Source organism: Botryllus schlosseri, chromosome 12, assembly GCF_051294905.1.
Source record: "Botryllus schlosseri isolate E-star chromosome 12, Bs_hap1, whole genome shotgun sequence".
In the NCBI taxonomy this organism is placed as follows: Eukaryota; Metazoa; Chordata; class Ascidiacea; order Stolidobranchia; family Styelidae; genus Botryllus; species Botryllus schlosseri.
The window spans coordinates 5,088,255-5,115,210 of NC_137247.1; the positions used below are offsets into that span (position 1 = coordinate 5,088,255).

Sequence of the window (26,956 nt, forward strand, 5' to 3'; positions counted from 1 at the left end):
GTTACTACGTTTAATTGTTATATCATTAATTAGTCGAGTGGTCATCGGGCGTGATTCAAGCCCGAAATAGTCCCAATAGTCAAGTCCATCCCGTAAAGACCGATTAGACTTCAGCCTCTACCCCATCGTCTCTAGTACAATCCTTAAAATATTCGGGGCGGGAGGGGAGGGGCACGAAAATCTCTGAAGAGGAGAGCGGGGGAAATGAAAGGTTGAAAACCCATGTACTGGCGCCTTATCGTGGTTTATTCAATCACCATTTACAAAGGTGGTTTCATAATTATGCGAATTGCTTGTCTGGTTTAATTGGAACAATGATGAGGCGGATGGAAACGAGTGGATTTCTGGAATGAAAAATATATAGCCTCGCGGTCGCCTTAATGTTTCATCTTCGCAGACCTCTTATGGGTAGGGCTGGGCACAATGATTCGAGTACTCGAATCTGAATCGAGTATCAATTTTAATGATTCGAGTCGAGTAGTAAAATACGATTTTTTCGAGTACTGAAATTATACGCTCCTCGCAACTGACAGTTAATTTATCAACGAGAATTATAGTTTTGATACTATTTTCCACCGAGAAAGCCTTGAAACCTGGACTGACCGTGTCGCAGCATACCAGACATAGTACAAAGCTATGAACGTTACTGGAAAAAACACATTTCCGAAGTCATGATTATCGCACAAGATTGTTAAGAAGTGCTAAGGAAGTCGGCATGGTCGAAAAATACCAAAGTAACTTTATCGTGACGGATAACAGGCATTATGTTCTTTGTGATGGCATAAAAGGTACATATTTGAACTTCGACATTATACATTATTTTGTGACGTCATAATGAGTGATACTCGATTAATCGACTCGACTCGAAGCATATTACGTGATTCAGAATCGAATCACTCAGGTACTCGATTTTGCCCAGCCCTACTTATGGGTTCCTGGACCCCAGGTTAACAGCCCCTTCTATATAGCGAAGACTGATGAGTGGAGCGTACACTCTAAATATACATTGTCAAGTGATGTTCTGAAATCTAAAACCACCAACGGGCGGTTACATCTTTGGAACCCTGCTTTCATCACTGTAGGCTATGGGTGAAGTTATCAGGACATGTGGTTTGCAAGTGATTTAAAGGATTTAGTTTGTTAGTGTCACAAAATTGTGAACAGTCGTTTGAAATAGAAATTCCTGAAGGTTTTTCCTAATCTGTCAAAATATAGCTATTGAAACCTCGCCTCGATCATTTCCAGTGTCGTCCAGTCCAGTGCGTTATGCCATGCGTTAATATTACATTCGCCACCACCTGTCTTTGGGGAAATGGATTTTCGGCACTCGTTCATATACCAAATCGAAGGCGAGGATTTTCAAGACATGACCACGTATTTCAAGAAATTCAGCTGCATTAGCTTTGAAATAATAAAAGTCCAACCAATTTCTATGATGTTATTTGAAAAGAAGGTTCGCTGCTGTTTATCACTATAGCCTACACTAAATATTTGCACAAAACAGATAGGACGTAGGGCGTTATGGAAGTATATTTTTGTCCTTGATGTTTTAGAGGCATATACACCGACTCATGCAATGCACGTTCTGTGAATAATGAATATGCATACCATGAGTGCATAACGTGCATATGCCGCTGGACAAAAAAGGTGCAGATACAGCATTGTAAGGCTTTCTTTATGGATTCATAATTCCACAATTTGACTTGGCTACTGCGGCTACTATCAGATATTCATTTGGAGTCGAAACTCCATTCGATAAAATCGTTACCGATTATTGGAGACCAGAACACATGAATGAAATTATTGCTGGAATTATCCACAACCTTATCCAACCAAATAACAGCTTTTATTCCTTGGTATCTATGTGAAATTCAGGTGCATCAAAAATTCCAATCGAACAGTTACGTCACAAATATAGCAGGTGTTCGAATAAATGGTATTTTTTTGCTGGACGATGACGCCATAATATAGAAAATAACCCCTAGTTACATACTATAACGACGCAATTGATATTGAATCCATAATTGATGATATTGAATGGGGAGATATTAAACATGAATAATTAATACCTCATTTTATAAGGCAATAGCATATGATTAACAACACAGGATATCTACGATGGAAATATACTAAAAACGAAATATATCGTACGCACCAACCATTCACAAGAATGCTCAATTTGCTCATTGCTCAAGTCGCGATACCGAAGCAGACAGGTTTCGTTTCGGACACTATGAAAACACCATGACACTATGCATTTACAATTTTGCATGATCCTAGCTCGATTGCAGCCATAACTATATACAGATACACCTGTGACCTGTCTTGCTAGACTCCCGACACAATCACACATGTGTAAAGTGTAATATACCTTTGCCTATTGCGTATCGCATAGAGACTGGAGACTGTGGAGAGGCATGCATTTGGATTTGAAAGAAAAACGAATTTACGTACTTTGGCCCCGGATTCAAATGAATCCTTGAAAAACTGGATTTTAAATGAAATTAAAATAAAATAAAGAAACATTTGTCAATAGTTACGCGATATTGCAAAGAATTGGCGTTATTGGCATGTATTTGAGCCTGAGCGTGGTACAAAATACTGTAAATACCGGATCTGGATTTGGATTCGAATATCAATTTCGGAAAAGGATTTGGAAACATGCGTTCAGCTTCAGCATTGTATCCATGCCGCTTTGCTCAATGCTTATCATACTCATCACTCTTTACATCGAGGATTCGGGTCTATTCTTCCATCCAGGCTGTTTCTCTTAGTACGCTGTAATGGAGGCCAAGGCAATGAAGATGGTCGCCGGAGTACTTTCTGACAGAAAGCATGCCAACGACGTTGTGGAATTACTAGCACTATTAGAAGAAAATATCACAGGTGTTGTGCGAATTGTGTCCAGGGGTCTGTGTTCATTCTTTGCAAGAACATTGTCGGAGGAGAAAAGTACAAAAGATGGTCATAAAAGTCAAGAAGCTCAACTATTCCTGGACTGGTCACGTGAGAGGTACCAAGAGTTTCTCACTAAAGAGTTGGATTTCGTCAACTTCGAAACTGATGTACAAGATATCGGATTTATGTCGTGTGTCATTATGATTGAGCGAGAAATGATATGTTCGCCTGATTTTCCAGAGAAAGTTATCACCGCGTTTCTCGTCAGTTTGATCACCTGCAAGCAACTTTCCACATTGAAAAATAGAATTGCAGATATTATGCAATTGGCCGATTTGAGGTACTTCATTCTGAAGATTATGCCGAAATGCATACATGAATCACTAAAAATACAGTCCAATCAGCTGGTTATCCAAAACACATACCTTATATTGGAGAATATCTCAAAAATCATGACCGCTGAGAAAATGCAACCGGAAGGAAGTCTAAGATTGTCATTATATCAAGGAAATCTGAAAGATGTAATTGCAGAGTGTAGTATTGATTTTGATAATGAACCATGTCCTGAAGTGCAAAAGGAAGTTAATATGAAAGGGATTCGAACTGCATTTGGTAAATCATGGCTTGAATTCCTACGACTTAACTTGGATACCCGTACAATCAAACAGACTCTTTGTCTTATGCAGAAACATATTATTCCAAATTTTGCTGGGCCTTGTGTCCTCACTGACTTTTTTACAAAGTGCTTCCACCAGGGTGGCAGCATTGCATTACTCTCACTACACGGACTCTTTGTTTTGATGACGGAGTATAATTTGGAATACCCAAATTTTTACAAACAACTTTACGGTACCATCCATCCAAGGATTTTTGACGCTCGGTATCAGTCAAGGTTTTTCTATCTCCTGAATATATTTTTGTCTTCCTCCCATTTGCCATCGTATTTGATTGCCGCATTTGCAAAAAAGCTTTCAAGGTTGCTGCTCGTTGCTCCCTCGTATGCTCAGCCTCTATTGGTTAATTTTATTTTGACTTTGATTGAAAGACACCCAAGTATCAAAGTGTTGATCAATCGTCCCAAGTCCACCCAATCGAAGGAGTCGTTAATGAAAGGTGATCCGTACTTGGCGTCTCAAGATGATCCGGCCTTGTGTAAAGCATTGGAAAGTTCTTTATGGGAACTAGGTGTGTTGAACCATCACTTCTTGCCACAAGTAACGGAGTGCGTCAAAGAACTGAACAAAGGTCCACAGCAGGACATTCTTAGTCTCTTGGATGATACATATCTGGATATATTTGATTCATTGACCGAAAAAGACTTCAAGGAAGCACCTATGAACTACAAGAAACCCAAGGGATTGTTTGGTGGGTTCGAGGATGTAATGACAGATGTATGGTCTTTGTAGTGCAATGCTAGTTCTATACTGCATGAGCCACACTGCCATTTTGCTGTTCACTTGACAAGTGTGGAAATTTCTAGTTTTATGAATTATTAAATTCTTCATTTATATATGAAGATGACAATTCAGAATGGTGTGGTGATTGGCATACGGAGTTGGTCAGTGACATATCTCATTCTTACCAGACTTCTGTGATGATAGGTCTGTGTGATTCCTCAAGTCATAATATTCGGGTAGTATAGCGCTAAAATCAATAAAAATTGCAACCAGCTGATTCTATATTAGGGCTACATTTGTAATGGAATTTGGCCCCAGGAAATAACATCTAGATCAGTGGTACCCAACCTTTCATGGAATGAGTCAAACACAAGTCGCTTTTCTATCAATAAAATTCACTGAACGCTCTAATATTTTCTTCCCCAGGGGCGATCCATTTAGGTACCACTGATCTAGATGTCCTTACAAATCATTGATTTATTTGATTTCTACTGCTCGAAATTTGGGCTGCAGTGTCAGAGGCTAATCAGTAATTGCGGTAATTATCACTGCATTCTCATAATCCGCAAGTACCTGTCTGCCCGGGTTGTAACCAAGTCACAAGTCAATCTCATAGTTTTGACATGAGTCAAGTTATTTTCAATCCATCACCGAGTTTAGTCCAAGTCAGTGAGCAGAGGGTTGAGTCCGTGTAATTGTGTTGAATTTTGAGTTCAACCAACTTTTTTCAACTCCGCTGAGTGATATCGAATGGCTCGCAATAAAAATATCGTAATTTTCCTCAGTCCCTACAGTTTCTGGCCCTATTTTCCAAGTATCAGGATTGATAGACGAAATACCAATGATGTGGTGACTTCACTATTCTCCGAAGTTGAATGAAATGTCTCTCTTGGCCGTCCTAGTCACGATTCATATGACGTGGTTAGAGTCGTGCACAATGACTCGAGTCTCCAAAAAGTCACGATGCGAGTCATTACGACCCTGATGTCTGTTGTCGATTACCGAAAAATTAGGGTCAATGTAAATAACTCTATTATCCTGAAAGCAACGATTGTATCAATTTTGTCAATTTCGTCAGCTATACTTGAGCACATGAGCAGCATCAATGTCGGCTGCTATCTCGAACACTCAACATGGATGCTGTACTCAAGTAAAATAATCAGATAGTTGCCAGATCCAGCTAGAGAATAGAGATGGTTGTCAACTTTGGTGCTACTATAGATAACTAAGCTACGGATAGATACGCAACACCCGCCGTCACGCTTGCTTGCCCGGAGTAAATTACTGCTCAGCAATCTGAACACAACATAATGGCTAATCCCATAGCTGACGACCCGCGTGCTTAAATTCAATAAAGTTGATTCCGAAAATATACATTAAAATCTAATCAGAGCAATGGAACCCCCTTGAAATACACCTCAAGTCTGAAAATCGGCATTGTTCTGAGCAATCGCAACCACTCAAGGGCCATTATTATGGTCATTGTGCTGCGGCGCTACGATTGTTTATGCCGATTTTCATATTTTGAGGTGCATTTCAAGGGAGTTCCATTGCCCTGATTTGATTTTAATGTATATTTTCGGAATCAGTGCGACAGTAGCTTTCAAATGAGATCAACTTTATTGAATTCAAGCACGCGGGTCGTCAGCTATAGGATTTGCAATTATGTTGCGTTCAGATTGCTGAGCACTGAACAGTAATTCACTCTGGGCAAGCACGCGTGACGACGGGTGTTGCGTATCTATCCGTAGGTTAGTTATCTATAGTGCTACTCAACTTGAATAATGAACTATTTCCTGGCAGAGTTGAGATAGTCGTTGACAATGCTCCTTAAGTAGAATAATTGGTGACATTGGCGAACCTTTGCTGAAGACTACTGCTAGTTGTGCATAAGGTGGAATCAAGAAGTTAGAAGCACAAAAATTTATTCCAAGCAATCTAAATCTATGGCCAATTCCATTGTCCCGGAGGGGGTTCAGTCCTGAGTCGTTCCCAAGGGCTCCACTGCGCCATTGACTTGGCAAGTTTCAATTCTTTTTTCGCCTGTATCAACAGTTCTTCAACTTGTCCGCTGCCAATCGCATTTTCAATAAGCGATACGTCCGTGTACTAGAAAGCGACAATATTTTAAACCAATAAATACAACAAAGTGGTTTGAATTCTCTTACTTTGTTTACGATGGAGAGCCGATGGTTGATAACTGCTTCGGTTTTCTTTCTATATTCCGCCTCAGCAGGCAGTGTCCCGAGGGTTTTTAAAACTTTGGAATAATATCCCTTCAACTTCGGGATGGCATTTGCCTCGACTGCAATTCCCACCAGGCCAGTGGTCTGAATATGAATGGTTGACATGGATAATATAATTGCTCCATTTATGTGCAATTTCGGAGCAATTCCTATGAGGAATTCAGCATACCATTATCAAATTCAGAGTGGCAGTGAAAGATGAGGCACTTCAATCAGTCAGTTCCTACGATGGAATATCATTTAGGAATTCTTGATCAGGAATGGCATACTCTGTCCTCGTAATGATAAAAACTGTGTTTGGTTTTGCAATATATGGAGTATTAAGATGGAACATCTGATAGCAGAACCAAACGATAAACATGTAGTAGGAGTGTATCATTCATTTTCGAATGATAGTACATCAACGGTTGCATTGTTGACACCAGTAATTGAAAATCGGAGAATCTGACAGCTGGAACTACGGTTCTTTGTCAAATGCTCTGCCGGATGGTCTTAATTCGAGAATATGCACACCATACTCTTCGACACATTGTATATGTTCTCGCAACAATAATTCAGTTATTATATGGAATAAATGGATGTGGAAGTGTGCAGTCCTTGAAAAACGGGCAGATCTTGATCATAAGGTTTAGGTTAACCATCATGCGGTTCTCATAAATCAAATCATTCAATTAACTCACCACTTTCGAAGCCATTATATTTCTCTGTTCTACAGCCGAGTTCCGTAGAAGTAGCAGCCGTTTACTTGTCTCGAGAGATGACCCTGTCAATCAAACTGAAATTGTCTCCTAAATGTACGAGTATGCATGACGTACTTTGAAAACTGATAAAATCAAGCTTGTGAACATGATTGCATGTGATAATGGAAGTTGAAAAATTGATAGAATAACCACGGCAGACTTGGACCATAGCAATTTACAACGTAGCTGGCATGGAGACTTAATATGTGAACTTGTGGTTTATAGCTCTCCCTAGTGGGTAGGTAACCCAATACAAATATGACATTATAGAGGATGTTGTAAATTGCGTTGTAAATTGCTATGCTTGGACTGTAGATAAATAACCTACGGATAGATAGATACGCAACACCGGTCGTCACGCTCTCTTGCCCGGAGGAAATTACTGCTCAGCAATCTGAACGCAGCATAATTGCTAATCCCATAGCTGACGACCTGAGCGCTCAAAAACAAATAGAGTTGGTCTTATTTGAAAAGCTACTGTCGCAGTGATTCCGAAAATATACATTAAAAGTTCATTAAGGGAATGGAACCGGCTCGAAATAGCCTTCAAAGTCTGAAAATCGGCATTGTTGCTAACAAAGGCAGCGACGCAGCACAATGACCTTGCAATTGCATGGTTGCGATTGTTTACAACATTGGAGATTTTCAGACTTTGAGGTGTATTTTAAGTGGGTTCCGCTGCCCTGATCAGATTTTTATGTATATTTTCGAAATCAGTGTGACAGTAGCTTTCAAATAAGATCAACTTTATTTAATTTGAGCGCTCAGGTCATCATCTATGGGATTAGCAATTATGCTGCGTCCAGATTGCTGAGCAGTCCGCATTTCCTCCGGGCAAGCGAGCGTGACGACGGGTGTTACGTATCTATCCGTAGGTTAGTTATCGATACTTGGACAATGGACAACTAGAAAATTCCCAGCTTTTTCAAATCAGATTATAATTATATTACTGGCATTTCGATCTAATTTAGTGAAATTAGACAACTATTATTATCTATAGATAACTAGAATTATCTAGTTGTCCAAGTCTGAACCACGGATCTGGGTTCCGACATTACGAATTTGTTCAAATTCAAAACCCTTTAAAATTGTGATACAATGAAAACGTAGGAGGGAGTTGAATCGTTTCAAGTCGGATATCGTAAAATTAAGGGATTCGATACGCATTTGACATTCGCTAGATATAGATCAGTGTATCCAATATAAAACCGGTTGTATGCGTAAGCGACGAGATGTCTGCAATGCCCAATTAATATATTACCATAGCCCATATAGGCTTATATCAAGGCTACGCTATTACCATCAACAATTTTAAGAAATGAAAAGAAGGCTCGAATCCTCAACGGCTTCTACAAAATTAAATTATTGTCCGATTGGTGTTAATGAGATCACGTAATCCCTATTGCTAGAGAAGGATGATTCAATAAGCCAGGACCAATATCATGGTCTCCCAGTAAACATTACTGGGTAATTTATAATACCAGAATATTTTACGTGTGATGTACAATTCCAACTACACTGTTTCAACTAAGGCAGCCACCGTAGCTCAATGGACACTTCCTTATCGCATACAAGAGTTCTCCTCACCAATTTGGATTCCGGAATAAACACCAAAACTCACATGCCCTCCTAACAGTGGCCGAGCAGTAGCTGGCCTACTACGATATCCTGGAGACACGAGATGTGGGGTGTACTATTCTCCATCATCTAAAAAAAGCGTTTGACTGTGTTGACGAGGCAGCCACCGTAGCTCATTGGACACTTCCTTATTATCGCATTCAAGAGTTCTCCTCACCAATTTGGATTCCGGAATAAACGCCAAAACTCACATGTCCTCCTAACAGTGGCCGAGCAGTAGGCCTACTACAATATTCTGGAGACACGAGATGGGGGGTGTACTATTCCACATCATCTAAAAAAAAGCGTTTGGCTGTGTTGATCATAATATTCTCCTTTCAAAATTTGGCACGTTACGGATTCCGGGGCCCACAACTGGATCTCATGAAAAGGTACCTCACTGGACGCCAACAAATGGTTTCAATCACTAACATTTGTCCTCTCTTCAACTAGTTACCTGTGGTGTACTCCAAGGCTCAGTGCTTGGGCCGGTCCTCTTCACCTTATATGTAAACGACATTTCTGAGTCCTCCTCATTGAATACCACACACTGTTCGCTGATGCTACCCACCTCCTCTCTTGCTCATCCTCTAAGGCAGAGGTCTCAAACACGCGGCCCGCGGGCCGCATGCGGCCCGCCAGAGCATTTTGTGCGGCCCGCGACGACCTTTTAGATTTTTAATAATTTGAAAATATTTTAGTGTCGCATGTATCTTTTCTTGTTATAAAGACAAAATCCCCTCTTAAATTGCCCTGAAAGCCAGAAACAATTCATCAAACTTCACTATCACATCAAATGCAAACGCTAACATGCAGTGAAATATTCACTATTTCCATTTCGCCACATTTCCAATTCATGATGACCCTTAGACGATTCGTGACTGAAATTTGTGAGTTGGACTTGGACGCGACCTTTCTTAGAATTACTCAGACTCGGGCTAACTCGATGGCAAAATGTAGATGACTCGAATGGACTCTCGGAGTGACTCGGAATGCCGTGAATTTGTTATAACCATGGACGCAACACGCAACAAACTAATCGCGTATCAGGGGAATAGTAATAGATCAGAAGGTAGCAGCTTGGTATTTCGCTAACTAAGCAAGTAGTTATGGCAAGCATTGGCAATCTGTCAGTTACATCTTTGGTCGCTAAACCATGTTGTTTAGGCCACTTACCGGTACCGACTACCGAGTACCGTAGTGGTACGCTCCAACGATGTAACAACAATGGGCCGTTCGGCGTTCCGACATTTCAATCACTAGGACACATTCATTAATATATTTATATTATATTTATATTTGTTTCTGCTCCTATATTTGAAGATATTTGGCCATGAGATTATTAGCCTATACTAATCAAAAGTATACCCGAATCCTGGATTGGAATGCTCAACCTAAAAATGTTTTGATATCAGATCAGTCTCTTTATCAATCTGTTCAATTCAAAATATTCATAGTAGCTGCAAAATTATAACCCGATAGCTTTTATCACAGTGTCCTATATGGTAGGCTTACCATATTTTGGAAATCCAAAAAGAGGACACTTTTTCAGAAATTTGAGACTTGCAAAACCGGAGAAGAATTCTCAAAAACCAGTTAATTTTTTCCACTTTGTGAGCGGTTGACTAAAAAAAAAAAAGTCATCTTTTCCGCTCAGACCTCAAAATACCGTTTTCCTTTCCGCATTGATAGGTGGATGACTAAAAAAAAAAAGGTCATCTTTCCGCCCAGAGCTAAAATGCTAAAATCACCGTTGTTCACTCCGAAATACCCGCCGGAGTGTCACTTCTATGCTAATTTACGGCATATATCTCGCAATTTGCTCTAAATCTGACCTCAATTTTCAAAAAAGAGGACAAAATCTCAAAAAAGAGAACAAAAGGGCGTCCTCCGAGGACACTTTCAAAAAAGTCAAAAAAGAGGACAAATCCTCTTAAAAGAGGACGTATGGTAACCCTACTATATGGTGTCGACACAGCCAAATCGCACGGTTCAATGAAATTGTATCACGTCACAGTTTCCATTTGGCTACAGGCAATTTGACGGTGATTTTTGACCGACTTGCCGAGCATTAAATTTGATGAATCGGGTATCAATCGAAAGCTGACGCTGTACTGCTTGCGAAAATATAAATTTTATTCCACTCATGGCCCTGGAACCCCCACAATCTGCCCCAAATTATTCATTGTCGAGTAGATTGGCAGTGTGACGCAACAATGATGTCTGGCGAAACGAGAGACTAGCTCAAGAGCAAGGATGCGGCCGAGCGGCGAGAGTGGCATCAGCTGACGTCGCGGCAATAGCAATGTGAAACCGCGCCACAGAGAAACGCTGCGCTGTTGATACTTTTTCTATGCGTTTCGGTACAAGCGAGCACACACCAGCCTTTCCTTGACTTGTAAGGGTAGAACTGGGTCCACGGAATGTATTAGGGCCCTACCAATTTTCGCGCAATATCCTTCAGCTGATAGAAATATGTAGGCTACGTCTAAGTAGTGTACATTGGATATGTCAGATTATTATGATATCGATTGCCTTAGCCCGCTTGTTGCGTAGGGCTCCAGAGATGCGTGGCGCTGTTGATACTTTTTTTATGCGCTTCGCTAAAAGCGAGCACACACCAGCCTTTCCTTGACTTATAATGGTAGAACTGGGTCCACAGAATGTATTTGGTCCCTACCAATTTTCACGCAATCCTTCAGCTGTTAGAGATATTTCCAGTAAGAAAAATATACTTTCAAGTAATAAGATTCACTCAAGACAGCAAATTTAGATAATGTAAATATATCATATTGTAGTAATGCAACTACAGTGTTGAGTTTTCACTCTAGTCCCCATAAGCACCACGTCGGTAACCTTGCCAAATTCCGAGAAGGCGAAAAAGTGCAAACTCTGTTGGGCCGAATGGACAATGGACATTCAGTTATTCACAGATGCGAAAAAAACACTGCAAATCCGTTTTACGTAAGTTACATTACGAATATATATACAAGCTACAGAATGAATATAATTCAAATATCTGTGATACCACTGTATTACTTTTGACGCAAAAGGTCCCCGGCATTCAAAAAACTATTTGGTGATTGAAAAATGCTAAACCAAATTCCAACGTCAACGTTTATAGTGATATCAGATATATTCCAGTGAAAAACAAAGGTATGAATTTGGTGGTAACATTTTGGAATCATTTGGCAGGTATGGCCCGCAAGCTTTCTATAGTAACGGATTGAATCCGGACAGCGATACCAGTTTAATTCGACACTCCTGCTGTTAAACTTTATTCAACAATCAACATTTTACCTGCTGCATTCGCGGACCAAGTCCTACCCATACAGATCAAATAAAAGCTTATTGTAATGTATGCTCATGCTCAATGCTCCTTGCTCACACTTAACCATAAAAGCGACTATAGAAAGTATCGACAGCCGCCATCAACAGCGCGACGTGTCTCTGGAGCCCTACGCAACGAGCGGGCTAAGGCAATCGATATCATAATAATCTGACATATCCAATGTAGACTACTTAGACGTAGCCTACATATCTTTATCAGCTGAAGGATATTGCGCGAAAATTGGTAGGGCCCTAATACATTCTGTGGACCCAGTTCTACCCTTACAAGTCAAGGAAAGGCTGGTGTGTGCTCGCTTGTACCGAAACGCATAGAAAAAGTATCAACAGCGCAGCGTTTCTCTGTGGCGCGTTTGCACATCGCTATTGCCGCGACGTCATGTGATCCCACTCTCGCCGCTCGGCCGCATCCTTGCTCTTGAGCTAGTCTCTCGTTTCCCAGACATCATTGCTGGGTCACACTGCCAATCTAATCGACAATGAATAATTGGGGGCTGATTGTGGGGGTTCCAGGGCCGCGAGCGGAATAAAATTTATATTTTCGTAATCAGTGCAGAGTCAGCTTTCGATTGATACCCGATTCATCAAATTTAATGCTCGGCAAGCCGGTCAAAAATCACCGTCAAATTGCCTGTAGCCAAATGGAAACTGTGACGTGTTACAATTTCATTGAACCGTGCGATTTGCTTGTGTCGACACCATATAGGACACTATGCTTTTATAATGGCATCATACATTTGTCCGCCCATGTGGTGTCTATATGTTATAATTAATTTATATCAAGTACAACAACAATTCTATTCAAATAGTTATAAATGTGATGATTCTTTTCTTGTCAGGCCTAAATTTATACAAGAGTAGCCTAAATCACATTTTGACGATGTGTGTTTACTGATAGTCTGCTTGATCGGCTCACTTTCAATAGGACAATTCATTACCGCCAAATAAGGCCTACTTGGAAAGACACCCCTATAAATGCTGCGGCCCGCTGCGTCGTCAAAATAGGAAAACTGGCCCGCGAGCACATTTGAGTTTGAGACCTCTGCTCTAAGGCTAAGTTGGGTGCCGTGACCAGTGACCAAATGCACTAGGTGCATGAGTGGACGACCCACAATAATCTCTTCGTCAACGCCGCGAAATCCCAGTTATTGGCCTTGAACACCGAAAATAAAATTAACTGTCACCATCGCTGGTTAACCTATTTCCACCTCGGAAAATGCGAAATACATTGTGGTTTACTAGACTCAAACATGTCCTGCTGGAAGAGTCACATTCAGTCACAAGAAAAACAGTTATCACGAAACTGTGGTCTGTTCTACAGCCTTGGAGACTACATGCCAGTCTGTATGGGTCCTTCTGATACTCTTTGAATCATTTTTCCTGTCGAAGTTACAATATGGCATCATCTTTTGGGGGGCTGCCAGTAAAACTGCAATGAAGCAGCTACAAAAACTACAACATCAGGTCCTCCGTATTATAGCCAGGGCTCCAAAGGGACCAGGATGTGTGTCCAACAAATCACTGCTCAAAAAATTTGGCGTCCTAAAGATAAAAGATATGTGGAAACTAGGAATTGCAAAGTTTATCAGTTCCACTGCGGCCACTGCCCCAAACAACAGTGTTGGGATCAAGTCACTAACTTCGAGTCACGAGTCATTTCGAGTCCTTGCACATTTTGACTCGAGTCAAGTCAAGTCAATCGATTTTCGAAGGTGACTCGAGTCAAGTCAAGTCACTTGATTTTTGGAGGTGACTCGAGTCAAGTCGAGTCAAGTCAAGTCAAGTCAAGTCAAGTCACGAGTCAAGTCACAATTCAAGTCAAGTTGCGTTTTCGAAGTATGAGGCATGGTTACGTCATTGCATTTTGATAGCTGTCTGAAAAGATTGAGTGGTCATTGATTTTGAACCGATGAACGAATATAGAGTTAAGTGTAGACGCAGGATTGCGCTGTATCGGTAACATATACGTAGAACTGTTAAATTACGTAACTAATCGCATAGACTCAGTTTATAGTTACCCACCAAAATAGAGAATAGAGAAACGAATTGAGAAGAAGCAATACATTAGCCATTTACAAATTGATATGATACAATTCGAGCCTGCGCCAATCGTTGATAGGTATATAAACTATAATAGAATTCAATTTCAATAAAACAGGAGGTTTGGTTAAGGAAACAACAGAGAACAGAAAGAGACATTTTGCTATTAAATTACTTAACTATACTAGTTTACGGCAGCGTAAGCTGTAAGCTTCGATCACATCGTTTGCGGTCAATTTATTTGTGAGAGAACAATGGAGGCTAAGCAAAACGCACGAGCATTGAATGATTAGTCGCTCTCACGGGTTACACCAGCGTTTGGCGAACAATCCGAAAATATGCAAGATATACAGAGGTTTTATCTGCGCCGATTACTTGATGACTTGAAATTGACTCGTGAATTTTGCTCCGAGTCACGAGTCAATCCACATTTCTGATACGCCGAGTCAAGTCAAGTCAAGTCATTTTAGCAAAGTGACTCGAGTCAAGTCATGACTCGAGTCATCCCAACACTGCCAAACAATTCAATGACTTCTTTAACTTGGCATCAAAAGTGCATAAGTACGAAACACGCGCGTCCACGTCGTCCAACTATCATATGGTTGATAAAAAAGATCATCGCTCAATCAAATATGCTGGACCTGCAGTGTGGAACAGTATCTCGCTGGCTATTCGACAGTCGTCGAGCATGTCCACACACATTCAAGTCGAAATACAAGCAATTTCTGCTGAATGAATACTAGTCAGCCCTCACCATTTACCGGACCATGGCGTGATATTTATCTCGCCTTCCGTCCCTTGTCACCTGATTTTATCGCTTGCCACTTTATATTATCTTCTTTTGCTTTGAATCAGTGTGCATGCCTCTTCTTTACATCGCTTAGGCCTAGCTGGGTGTCTGATCTTAAGACTACTCCTAGTCGTTTCGGCATCTTCCTATCATTCATTGTATTGCAGTCTTGTGATGTTTTGAAGTGATGAAATTTTATGAATAAACTTGAACTTGATTCCCGCTGGGTGTCTCCCATGTACCCAGGAGAGCAGATTCGGTGCCGGTCCCATCTCCCAAGCCAAGGCAAATATATGTATGCTTGCGGTAGGACTGAAATCCGGCGTAAAACTTCAGCCAAATGATTGCGTGGAACACTATATGACCACTGACCAGGAGCAATGATCCGCAGTGATCGCCCCGACGCATGCGGATTTGACCTGCAGTTATATATATCTAGGCCTATAATATAAAATCAACATAATATATCAATAGTAACGCATGACGAATAAAAACGCAAGTCAAATATTTATCCAACTCAATCACCGCAGTCTGGCGACACATTATGTAATTATGGTCAAATTATACTGTTTGTAACCATGCTATTGTTTCTTTTCGACGCTTCCTCAATTACTTTTTCTTTATAGGAGTCCTTTCGTCCGATGTATAAATCGGATGTTTCTTTGGAATCTTTTGTATATTCACTGCAGGAACGTTAGCGCAGGAGAGAAGCAGCCCAGATCAACCTGCGACATCAACGAACGTGCTAGAGCCGAGACGCGTACCAGTGACCAGTAGGGCTGTTCAAAAATAACTTCTTTTTTTTCGGATTCCAGCCATTCACTGATTAAATTGTCAGGTTACCCTAAAAAACGCTGCACACCAAATTTGGTTCGATTCTAACAAGTATAGGACTCCGCAGATCAAATTAAAATTTTAAATTTATTATGGAAAATGAAAAAAAAAAAATCCAAATTTTTCTGCCAACCCCAAGAAATTGTTAAGCTGTTTTCAAAGACGTTGCAAAACAAATTTGAGTCAATTCCGACCAGTAGAAGCGGATTTATGTGAGTTTTTCGTTTATAAATCGCTAATTATCCACCGATCAAGGATAATCCGAGGATTATCATCGAAAAACTCATATAACTCCGCTTCTACTGGTCGGATTTGACTCAAATTTGTTTTGCAACGTTTTTGAACACAGCTCAACAATTTCATGGGGTTGGCAGAAAAATTTGATTTTTTTTTCAATTTTCAATATTAAATTTAATAATTTTAATTGGATCTGCGGAGGCCTTTACTGGTTGGAATCGAGTGAAATTTGGTGAGCAACTGTACCAACTTCCTCTATAGATTGCATATGCTACGAACAGTTTGGGGTGTAATCGTTGACTTTTCAGAGTATCATTTGTGATTCTGTGACAAGACACGTAGCCATACTCTTTCATGTGAATTTGACACAGTTGCGACAATATGACAGCATAACTGTGCTGTCATTATGCAGAATATAGTTCCCTATATGTAGAAATGAGCCTTGGATTACTCATACAGCATCCTACACAAATTCAGAATTGAATGGGATTCGTCAGACTTGTGTGAACATTATTTGCAAGACTATTACACATTTTGATTTCCTTCCTTCCTGATATTCATACGCCTTCTTTCTAGTATCCGCTCGTATATATGAATATGACGGCAACAATTGATGGCAGACGGATAAAGTCGTTTTAGTTTGGGCATTGATTTGACGACGATATCTGAAAAGATGAAAACCGACATTGGTGTCTTGGTTTCCGTATTTTCTATTGTTCTGGTGTTGACTGCTGGTAAGTTATCAATGAGATAAATATTTGTAATTCATATATCAATTTCAAAATTCATGATATTGTATCGGCATAAATACTGGGTATTTAGTAGTGATGGTGTGAATGTGAACGTGAGATTCATGTTCGCGTTATGTGTGTGAACCTCAGAAATTTAGAGGGTAGCATTCACAAACGAACCTTTGTAGGCTCTGCACTGTTAACCTTTTATTATTAACCTATTACTATAGCATTCGATTGTTCCAGTTGATACATTGGGTAATGTATTGAGATGGGATGCGGGCGTCGTGGTGAGCGGACGCGTTTTCAGCGCTCCCGTAATGTAGCTATGATAATTGTCGAAAATCCAGGATTCTAGAAGACAAGAAGTCGATTTATCCAGTTAGCAGGGGTGGGCAAACTACGGCCCGCGGGCCGCATGCGGCCCTCGACACCGTTCTGTGCGGCCCACGAGAGTCTAAAGAAACTTATCAAAAATATTGATAAAATGCGTACTAAAAATCTAATTAATGCAGGGACTTGATTAACCTTTTTCTTAGTATATTTCACCGTAATAATTCTAAGACGGTGGTTTTCAAACGGAGGGTCGCACCCTCCTTGGGGGTCGTGAAAGCATCGGAAGGGGGCGCGAAGCTGAGCTCAACTGATTTTTTTTTTCGCGCTCCGCGCGATTCACATAAGATTCTAGGGCAGGGGTGGCCAACCTTTTCAGCCAAAGGGCCACATTTGATTGACGACCTATTGCGCGGGCCACTAGCCGCGCAAAGCGCGAAAATTTTTCGAAGTTCATAGGTCAATAATATTGTCCCTTGACTATATTACGGGCCTGCTGTATATCGCTGGGCTCAGTTTGCTAGAAATGGACTATTCGGTGCCTGGACATATCGATATCGAAAGCTTCGACCAACATGCATCAATCATTGTGTGCCTAGGTTTCATAGTCGACGGTCTTTCTGCGAGCGCAAACGCAAGGTCGCATATGTTGAACGACACTTTGTCTCGTAATCGCGAATATAGTTAGACTCAATCTCATACATTAGGCGTTCTTTCGTTTTCACAATGGGGTAACAATATTAAAAGCAAGAAATCGAATGACAACATGTTGCGCGAAGCATGTAGAAAATTTTTACTTCTGATAAATCTAGCGCAAATCTTTCTGCTTTACTGTAGTGTACGAAGATCTACAAAAATGTGACTGGCTCATGGATCTGCCAATGCGTCGGAACTGATATTTTAGTCATCACATCTCAAGTGTTGCGGCCAGACTAATCACATTTTTGGTTGGCCTTGCAAGTTCACAATCTGTGCAGTACATTTTTGAATGTATTACTAATTTCGGAAATTACCTCGCGGGCCACTCAAAACCTTCTCGCGGGCCACATGTGGCCCGCGGGCCACGGGTTGGCCGGCCCTGTTCTAGGGTATACTTCCTATATTACTTTTATGTTCAATTTCTGGCGCGACAGCCCGATCTCAAGGCCCACGCAGTTTAAAAGGTTTCAACTGGTAAACTATAGATGGCTAACCTACGGATAAATGCGCGTGATTCATGGTCGAGTGATGCTACATTCGCAGATTTGTTGTCGCTTCATAGCATGAAACGGCAACGTAATTGCTGATCCCAGATGACGACCTGAGCGCTCAAATTTTATATAGTTGATCTTATTTGAAAGCTACAGTCGCGCCGATTCTGATAATATACATCAAAATCTGATCAGGGCAATGGAACCACCTCGAAATACCCCTAAAAGTCTGAAAATCGGCATTGTTCTGAACAATCGCAACCACGCAAGGACCATTGTTATGGTCATTGTGCTGCGTCGTTTCGATTATTTAGAACAATGCGGATTTTCAGATTTTGAAAGCTATTTTGGGGTAGTTACATTGCCTTGATGAAAATTTAATGTATATTTTCGGAATCATCGCGACTGTAGCTTTCAAATAAGATCAACTTTATTAAATTTGAGCGCTCACGTTATCATCTATGGGATTAGCAACTATGTTGCCGTTTCATGCTATGAAGCGACAACAAATCTGCGAATGTAGCATCACTCGACCGCGAATCACGTGATGCGCATCTATCCGTAGGTTAGTTATCTATAGGTAAACATCACAGAAATCCTAAACGACATTGACATAATTCGGATCACGAGTGTGATTTCCGATTGGCCAGTCCAGTTTTAAATTTTTCAGTGGTGTGCTTATAATAACGACTCGCGCGTGTCTTAGGTAGATTCGTTCTCTGTATGCGTACAATTAGGGTATTTATATTTTGTCTACACATAGTAGAAGCATAGTGTCCTGTATGGTGTCGACACAGGCAAATCTCACGGCTCAGTGAAATTGTATCACGTCACAATTCGCGCCCCCTTCCGATGCTTTCACGACCGCCAAGGAGGGTGCGACCCTCCGTTTGAAAACCACCATCTTAGAATTATTACGGCGAAACGAGAGAATAGTACAAGAAAAAAGAACCCAGACAGTATTGTTGCGTCTCTCGTTTCGCCAGACAGCATTGTTGCGTCCCAATCTCCATAACAATTAAAAATTAGAGGCTGATTGTGGGGGTTCCATCATCATCATCATCATCATTGGTTTATTAGCAATTTTATCAGTTCAATACACCACAAAAATGCGATACAATGAAAAGACAGGAATATGTCGAAGCGACAAGGAGTAGTCTGTGGAATCTGACACCCACCTTGGCCTAGGCGATGTAAAGAGGAGGCATGCACACTGAATGAAAGTAAAGAAGATAGTATAGAAAAAGAATGCGACAAGAAATAGGGTGGCATGTCATGGGAAGCGAGATCGATAGGTCAGTCGTGGTCCGGTAATCTTGAGGATGGACTGTATTTATTTAGTAGTAATTGCTTGTAATTCGACTTGAATGTGGACATGCTCGTCGACTGTCGGATGGCCGGCGGGATACTGTTCCACACATCAGGTCCGGCATATTTGATGGAGCGATGATCTTTTCGGTCGATCATATGATATTTGGACGACGTGGACGCGCGTGTGTTGTACCTGTGCGCTTTTGATTCAGAGGTAGAGAAGTCATTGAAATATTCGGGGCAACGACCGCAGTGAAACTGATACATAAACTTGGCGATTTCTAGTTTCCGCATATCTTCTATATTTAGGACGCCGAATCTCTTCAGCAGCGACTTATTGGATGGGCAGCCAGGCCCCTTTGGGGCCCTAGCTATGATTCGGAGCACTTTATGCTGTAGTTTCTGCAGTGGCTTGAGTGCAGTTTTACTGGCAGCACCCCAACAGAGGGCCGCGAGCGGAATAAAATTTATATTTTCGTAATCAGTGCAGAGACAGCTTTCGATTGATACCCGTTTCACCAAATTTAATGCTCGACAAGCCGGTCAAAATTGACCGTCAAATTGCCTGTAGCCAAATGGAAATTGTGACGTGATTCAATTTCACTGAGCCGTGAGATTTGCTTGTGTCGACACCATTTATAGGACACTATGGTAGAAGCGTGTCTGAAGCTAACATGGTTATGATGCTGTCAGCATTGTGTGTCCTGGAACTGTACCAAGAGTGGAATTGGTAAATCTATGAACAGATCGCTGCTCACAGATTCAAATTTCAATCCTGTTCTGAGAATCAGGACATCCGACAAATTGGTTATTGAGGTCGACCAGCCTATGAAATCTCGCCACTGTTTCTCACGCTTGTCCGATATCATCAAAGTACTGTTTGGTTTGGTTTGCATTGAATAAGCATATATATTAGCTCCATGTCATTACTATATGATATAATCAAATACCAATACTGCATTTTGGTGTATAGTCCCAATTTTATATAGTGCGGCCCGCGAATGGATTCAGATGTCGAATGCGGCCCGCGAGCTCAAAAGTTTGCCCACCCCTGAGTTAGATAGACAGAACTTTCACCAACCAAATTGACACACCAACGATACAGCAAGAAATCGGTTGAAGACGCAAAACGTTTGATGAACTGGGTATATCATTTGGAAATAGGATATCAAGACTGAACAGAACTGTGGTTGCTACATCGGGAATTTACCATTGGCTGCAATACTTCACCAACCGTCAGACAATTAATTACCTATTCGGACCCAGCTTCGCCAACCGTTGGACAAAATACATAGCAATTTTTGAACCGAAACTCTACTTGATATTAATCATCTAAAAGGTTTGGTGCTAATATATTTCGATATATGCTACTGTAAAATCGCTATCTGTAGCGCTCTCCGCCCACATAATTGGATCAAGCCAGTGTTGCGTGTCGCGAATCGAACTGCGCGAACGCATAAGTATCTCCATTCACTGACAAGCTAACATATGGAAATTTGGGTCAACTCGGAATCATGACGAATAAGAATAGTTTCCCACTGATCAGAAAGTGTAACTCAATATCGATCAACGAGATGGCATCAATTCTGCAAGCCCCGAAGGGTAAACAAATTAGTTTGATTCATACAAATATTAGAGGATTGCAATCTAATTCCCACCATGATGAGTTAAAAGACCTTATCGTTGACCTGAAGTCACCTACCCTCGTAGCAATTTCAGAAATAAACTTTTCAACCAAACCCACGCAAAACGTTGATATATCGGGCTACAACTTCGAGTATACTCCGGCACCGAAGTCAAAGAAATCTTACGGAGGTGTTGGTCTTTACATTGAAGAAAAAATTCCTTACGAAATTTGCACGGACTACGATCTGAATGTCAAAGATTGCGAAGAGCTATGGCTGGAAGTTGATCACCCAATTGGAATTCACAAATCTTTTCTTGTGGCCGTATTATACCGTCATCCCACGAAAAACATGAACCAATTTGCAAAAGCGTTGGAGCCGAGCCTACACGCATAACCGATAAGTCAAGGACTTTGATCGACCACATATATACCAACTCGCGCGACATGGAAATCATTCCATTTGTCATTTCGGCAAAAATCAGTGACCACAACCATATTGGTTTTCTCTCACAAGAACAACAAAGGACACCCCCCGAAACATATCACCTCTGCAGACGACGAGAGCTAGTGGACGAAGAAGCGCTCGATGATGCCGCATTCAATCAATTTCAAACATCAGCCATCTCCCACATCTCGGTAAACAACTTTGACGAAAAATTTGTAGAGTTTATGTCTGCTATCAAATCACTGCTGGAACAATTTGCACCTCTACAGCGCCTTTCGAGAAGTCAAAGAAAATTGAAGCGAAATCCGTGGATGACCACAAAGCTGATTCAACTTATCCGTAAACGTAACCGGTGGCATAACCGAATAGACACCAAGAACTGCCCAGAACATGAACGAGAAAGATTTCGACGTTTCAGGAATCGCACCGTGCATCTCATTTCCAAGGCAAAAGCAAAGTACAATGAGAGATTTTTCAACAGACACATAAAGGACTCTCGAAAAACATGGTCAGGACTTAACTCTCTCCTACATCGAAAAAAAAGGCCATAAGTCTGTTTCGGAAATTGTGAATTCGGATACCGGAAACAAACTTTCAGACCCGGCGGCTATCGCGAATCACTTCAATGAATATTTTTGTAACGTAGGCCCAAATATTGCTTCTTCTATTACAAAACCTGTGTCGGCCAGGTCAGAGGTGAGATCGATATCCCAGTCAATTGTGCTTGAACCTACGACCAAATACGAAGTAGAAGTAGCCATCCACAAACTGAAATCGCACAAGGCCGACGGCTATGACCAAATCCCATCATGGTTTTTAAAAATGATAAGCCTGCATATCGGTCAATATATGGCCCATTTTTTCAACTTCATGATAGAAAATGGAGTCTACCCAAGCTATCTAAAAAAAGCCAGAGTAGTCCTGTACACAAAGCTGGGGATAGAACTAATGTCACCAACTACCGTCCGATATCCGTTCTCCCGTGCATCGGGGTTGTATTCGAAAAGTTGCTCCTCTCCCGCCTGTCCTCATTCCTCGCCAAAATGTCTGTCATTTCCCCTCAACAATTTGGCTTCCGAAACAAACACCAAACCGCTCATGCCCTCCTAACAGTGGCCGAACAGTATTATGATATCTCAGAGAAGCGAAATGTGGGATGTAGCATTTTTCTCGACCTAAAAAAAGCGTTTGATTGCGTAGATCATAAAATTCTCATCTCGAAATTGGCGCGTTACGGACTTCGGGGCCCACAACTTGAGCTAATGAAAAGTTACCTCACTGGACGCCAAAAAATGGTTGCGATCTCAGACACCTTGTCCTCTCCTCACCTGGTGACCTGTGGTGTGCCCCAGGGCTCAGTACTTGGACCGGTCCTTTTCACCTTATATGTCAACGACATTTTTGTAACCTCCTCATTGAACACCACACTGTTCGCTGATGATACTCACCTCATCTCTTCCGCATCTTCGACGGCAGAGCTGGATGCCCTGACTGGTGACCAAATGCCCAAAGTCCATGAGTGGACGGCCCAGAACAACCTTTGCATAAACGCCTCGAAATCGCAATTGCTGACAGTAAATTCAAAATATAACCTAACCGTTAATATCGCTGGTCAGCCCGTTTCCAACACAGATAATGCCAAATATCTCGGAGTTTTACTGGACTCGAACATGTCCTGGAAGAGTCATATTCAGTCCCTAGAAACTAAATTATCACCGAAGTGCGGCCTGTTCTACAGCCTTAGACGATTCATGCCAGCATGGGTTCTTCTGATACTGTTTAAATCCTTAATCCAATCGAAGATACATTATGGCATCCTCTGTTGGGGAGCTGCCAGTAAAACTGCACTCAAGCCACTGCAGAAACTACAGCATAAAGTACTCCGAATCATAGCTAGGGCCCCAAAGGGGCCTGGCTGCCCATCCAATAAGTCGCTGCTGAAGAGATTCGGCGTCCCAAACATAGAAGACATGCGGAAACTAGAAATCGCGAAGTTCATGTATCAGTTTCACTGCGGTCGTTGCCCCGAATATTTCAATGACTTCTTTACCGCTGAATCAAAAGCGCACAAGTACAACACACGCGCGTCCACGTCGTCCAAATATCATATGATCGACCGAAAAGATCATCGCTCTATCAAATATGCCGGACCTGATGTGTGGAACAGTATCCCGCCGGCCATCCGACAGTCGACGAGCATGTCCACATTCAAGTCGAAATACAAGCAATTACTACTAAATAAATACAGTCCATTCTCAAGGTTACCGGACCATGAATGACCTATCGATCTCGCTTCCCATGACATGCCGCCCTATTTCTTGTCGCTTTCTTTTTCTATACTATATTCTTTACTTACATTCAGTGTGCATGCCTCCTCTTTACATCGCCTAGGCCAAGGTGGGTGTCCGATTCCATAGACTACTCCTTGTCGCTTCGACATCTTCCTGTCTTTTCATTGTATCGCATTTTTTTGTGGTGCATTGAACTGATAAAATTGCTAATAAACCAATGACAATGACAATGTTTATGAAGTGAGAATGCTGTACTACAGAGTCGTTGCTAGGTAATGTGTACATTAATATATTTCTTTACTGAAATGTAGGGTTGAAATCATGTGACGTCATAGGTTTGGGTTCACGTTCGCGTTCACAGAGAACGTTTCAAAAAGGTTCGCCTTCACAGGAACCAAAACCTTTCAGATGTTCACGCTATCCAAAGTATTTAGAGAACTATGTCGTAGTCAAAATATTATACCTTATGTCATTGTTAGGTCAGGATTGTCCGAAACCGTCATTCGTTGGGACTACGTACTCAATAGTAGATGTTGCTCCGACAGGAGCTGTTTTCCGAGTGACACTATCCCCAACTGTTTCGACCACCACAGGATGGTCTGTTGCTGTTGTCTTTTCCAAGTAAGTTATATAATAGTATCAGATAACCAGTCTGATATATAGAACTACGTGCTTGTGCGGAAGTAAAACATGTGGCCTACATATACAAACAGGCCTACAGGAAAATCACATTTCTTTCAGCGCACTAGAAAATGACATTGTCATCGACTCATACGCTACCTACGTATCGGCGGTAGGATCAAATCGACGAGTTGTGACATTTACAAACAAAGATTACAACTTAGATTTATCCAAAGTACAACAGTATCAATTCACATTCTTTATGGAAAGCTCTGGCTCCAACCTGCTAACCGACGGAATAAAGAAACTGACCGGTAATATAAATCCAGAATAGTGACCGCAAATTAGCAAGATAATTTTGTGACTTGAAATGGAAAACCATTGTAAATCGATATCATGTTTAGCAACTGTCGCCTTCTTCGAGTTTCCCGTGAATGACGCCTCTTGCATTATTGAACCGAATCCCGTGGAGCCTTTGCCCGCTACGACGGCACCACCTACTACCAGTATCACATCCACAACTGCCAGTGAAACTACGACTACAGTGCCAACGACGACTTCAACCACAACGACTACTACCACGTCTTTAGCTAGCACAACTACGCCGTGTGTCGACTTGGGGCCTCCTTCTGGAACTACAGGTAATCTATTATGAAATTGCAACTATAAAGTGGAGTGTATGATAGGGTTACCATATTTTGGAAATCTGAAAAGAGGACACTTTTTCAAAATTTTCAGACTTGCAAAACCGGAGGTAAATCGTGAAAAAGGGGTAAATTTTCCTATTCCGTGGTCGGTTGACTAAAAAGTAAAAGGTGGACTTTCTGTTTCTGGCTCAGCTCCCAAAATACAGTTTTTCTTGCACATTATCACTTGGTTGACTACAAAAAAAGCTCAACTTTCCGGCTCAGCTCCAGAAATACCCGCCGGGCGTTACTTTGGTGCTGATTTACGGTATCTCACTCGAATTTGGCCATAAATTTGACCAAAATTCTCAAAAAAAGGACAAAATCTCAAAAAAGAGGACATTTGGGCGTCCTCCGAGGACACTTTCAAAAAAGTCAAAAAAGAGGACTAATCCTATTAAAAGAGGATGTATGGTAACACTAGTGTATGAGCATTAAGCATGAGCATGAATTTCTCCAGAGAAATATGCACATTTCTAATGGCGACATACAATAACAATTTTAATAATGGCTATCAGCGGTCTCGGTCCGCAGTGGAGTCAGTGGGCGGGGCTTACCAATCGGACGAAGGACAAGAGTATAGCCGACCTGTATAAAGCATACCCTATCACAATTTTGAATATTTAACATTGCGATGGAAATGAGGTTAAATCATTACTAAATATTTACCTCTCTAAAAATCGATATGATTTTGCTGACCTTGTTGTTTGAAAATATGGACAATCTGATTTCGGTTGGCGCGAAGACTGTCATGATAGCATCACCATCTAGTCTACCAGTCACTACCGATCAAGCATTGCTTTATACCGCAAATCCCACCATGAACCACATTCAAGTCGAAATAGAAGCAATTTCTACTGAATGAATACTAGTCAGCTGCAAGTTTATCGGACTACGACCCGACATATCGATCTCGCCTTCCATCACATGCCACCTCATTTTGCCGCTGGTCTTTGTGTTTGTCTGTTTATGTGGGGTTCATGGTGTTTGTCGACTACTATGGTCATTTACACCGGGCCGATATTCTTCAATTTTTATTTGAAGAGCTTCTTGGAGGTACAGAACTTCAATTTTTATTCCGTAACTGCCGACTTATAGCAAGGCCCACTTCCCGGCTTTTTGTAAGATGTCGCTTACGAGGATGAGGGGGCGAGGAGGAGCCTAGATAAACCTCCATCACATAGGTATAGGAGTTCTGAGTTCTGAAGTCGACCTCGGTCGGACTCGAGCCCGCAACCCATTGGTGTTGCAGCCGCGGATTATACCACTGCGCTATCTCGCCACGACTGGTCTTTAAGTATTATCTTCTTCTACTTTTCATTCAGTGTACATGCCCCCTCTCTACATCGCCTGGGCCCAGGTGGGTGTCCGATTTTAAAGACTACCAAATCGCTTCGATACCTTCCCATCTTTTCATTGTCTCGCAGTCTTGAGATGTTTTGAAATGATGCAACTCTTAATAAAACTTATAAATTTGCACGTTTCCCCTCATCGACTGACTAACTAAATCTCTCTCTTTCTCCCTCTCTCTCACACATACACACACTTAGGGTTGCATTTAAAACAAGAGGTGT

At 41.4% G+C, this 26,956-nt stretch overlaps 3 protein-coding genes across 3 annotated transcripts in view; 2 read left to right on the forward strand and 1 right to left on the reverse strand.

Moving 5' to 3' along the window:
* The first annotated feature begins 2,576 nt into the window (after positions 1-2,576).
* LOC145452149 (nucleolar complex protein 4 homolog) lies at positions 2,577-4,429 on the forward strand. The gene has a single exon (XM_080330373.1). It carries the CDS (start codon positions 2,784-2,786, stop codon positions 4,302-4,304), a length of 1,521 nt encoding a protein of 506 aa, XP_080186499.1. The 5' UTR covers positions 2,577-2,783; the 3' UTR covers positions 4,305-4,429.
* A 1,774-nt stretch (positions 4,430-6,203) lies between these two features.
* LOC145452150 (NADH dehydrogenase [ubiquinone] 1 alpha subcomplex subunit 5-like) lies at positions 6,204-7,465 on the reverse strand. Its single transcript, XM_080330374.1, has 4 exons — positions 7,357-7,465; positions 7,222-7,304; positions 6,464-6,625; positions 6,204-6,404 (listed from the first exon to the last, which is right to left on the reverse strand). The coding sequence occupies exons 1-4, from the start codon at positions 7,448-7,450 to the stop codon at positions 6,240-6,242; spliced, it is 504 nt and encodes a 167-aa protein (XP_080186500.1). The 5' UTR covers positions 7,451-7,465; the 3' UTR covers positions 6,204-6,239.
* Positions 7,466-16,723: 9,258 nt separating this feature from the next.
* The window catches only part of LOC145452698 (uncharacterized), a 32,049-nt gene continuing 21,816 nt past the window's right edge, over positions 16,724-26,956 (forward strand). Inside the window, exons 1-4 of the mRNA XM_080330863.1 lie at positions 16,724-16,881; positions 24,555-24,696; positions 24,817-25,010; positions 25,101-25,337. Coding sequence (XP_080186989.1) covers positions 16,821-16,881; positions 24,555-24,696; positions 24,817-25,010; positions 25,101-25,337 — 634 coding nt within the window. The 5' untranslated portion in view covers positions 16,724-16,820. The remainder of the gene's footprint in view (positions 16,882-24,554; positions 24,697-24,816; positions 25,011-25,100; positions 25,338-26,956) is intronic.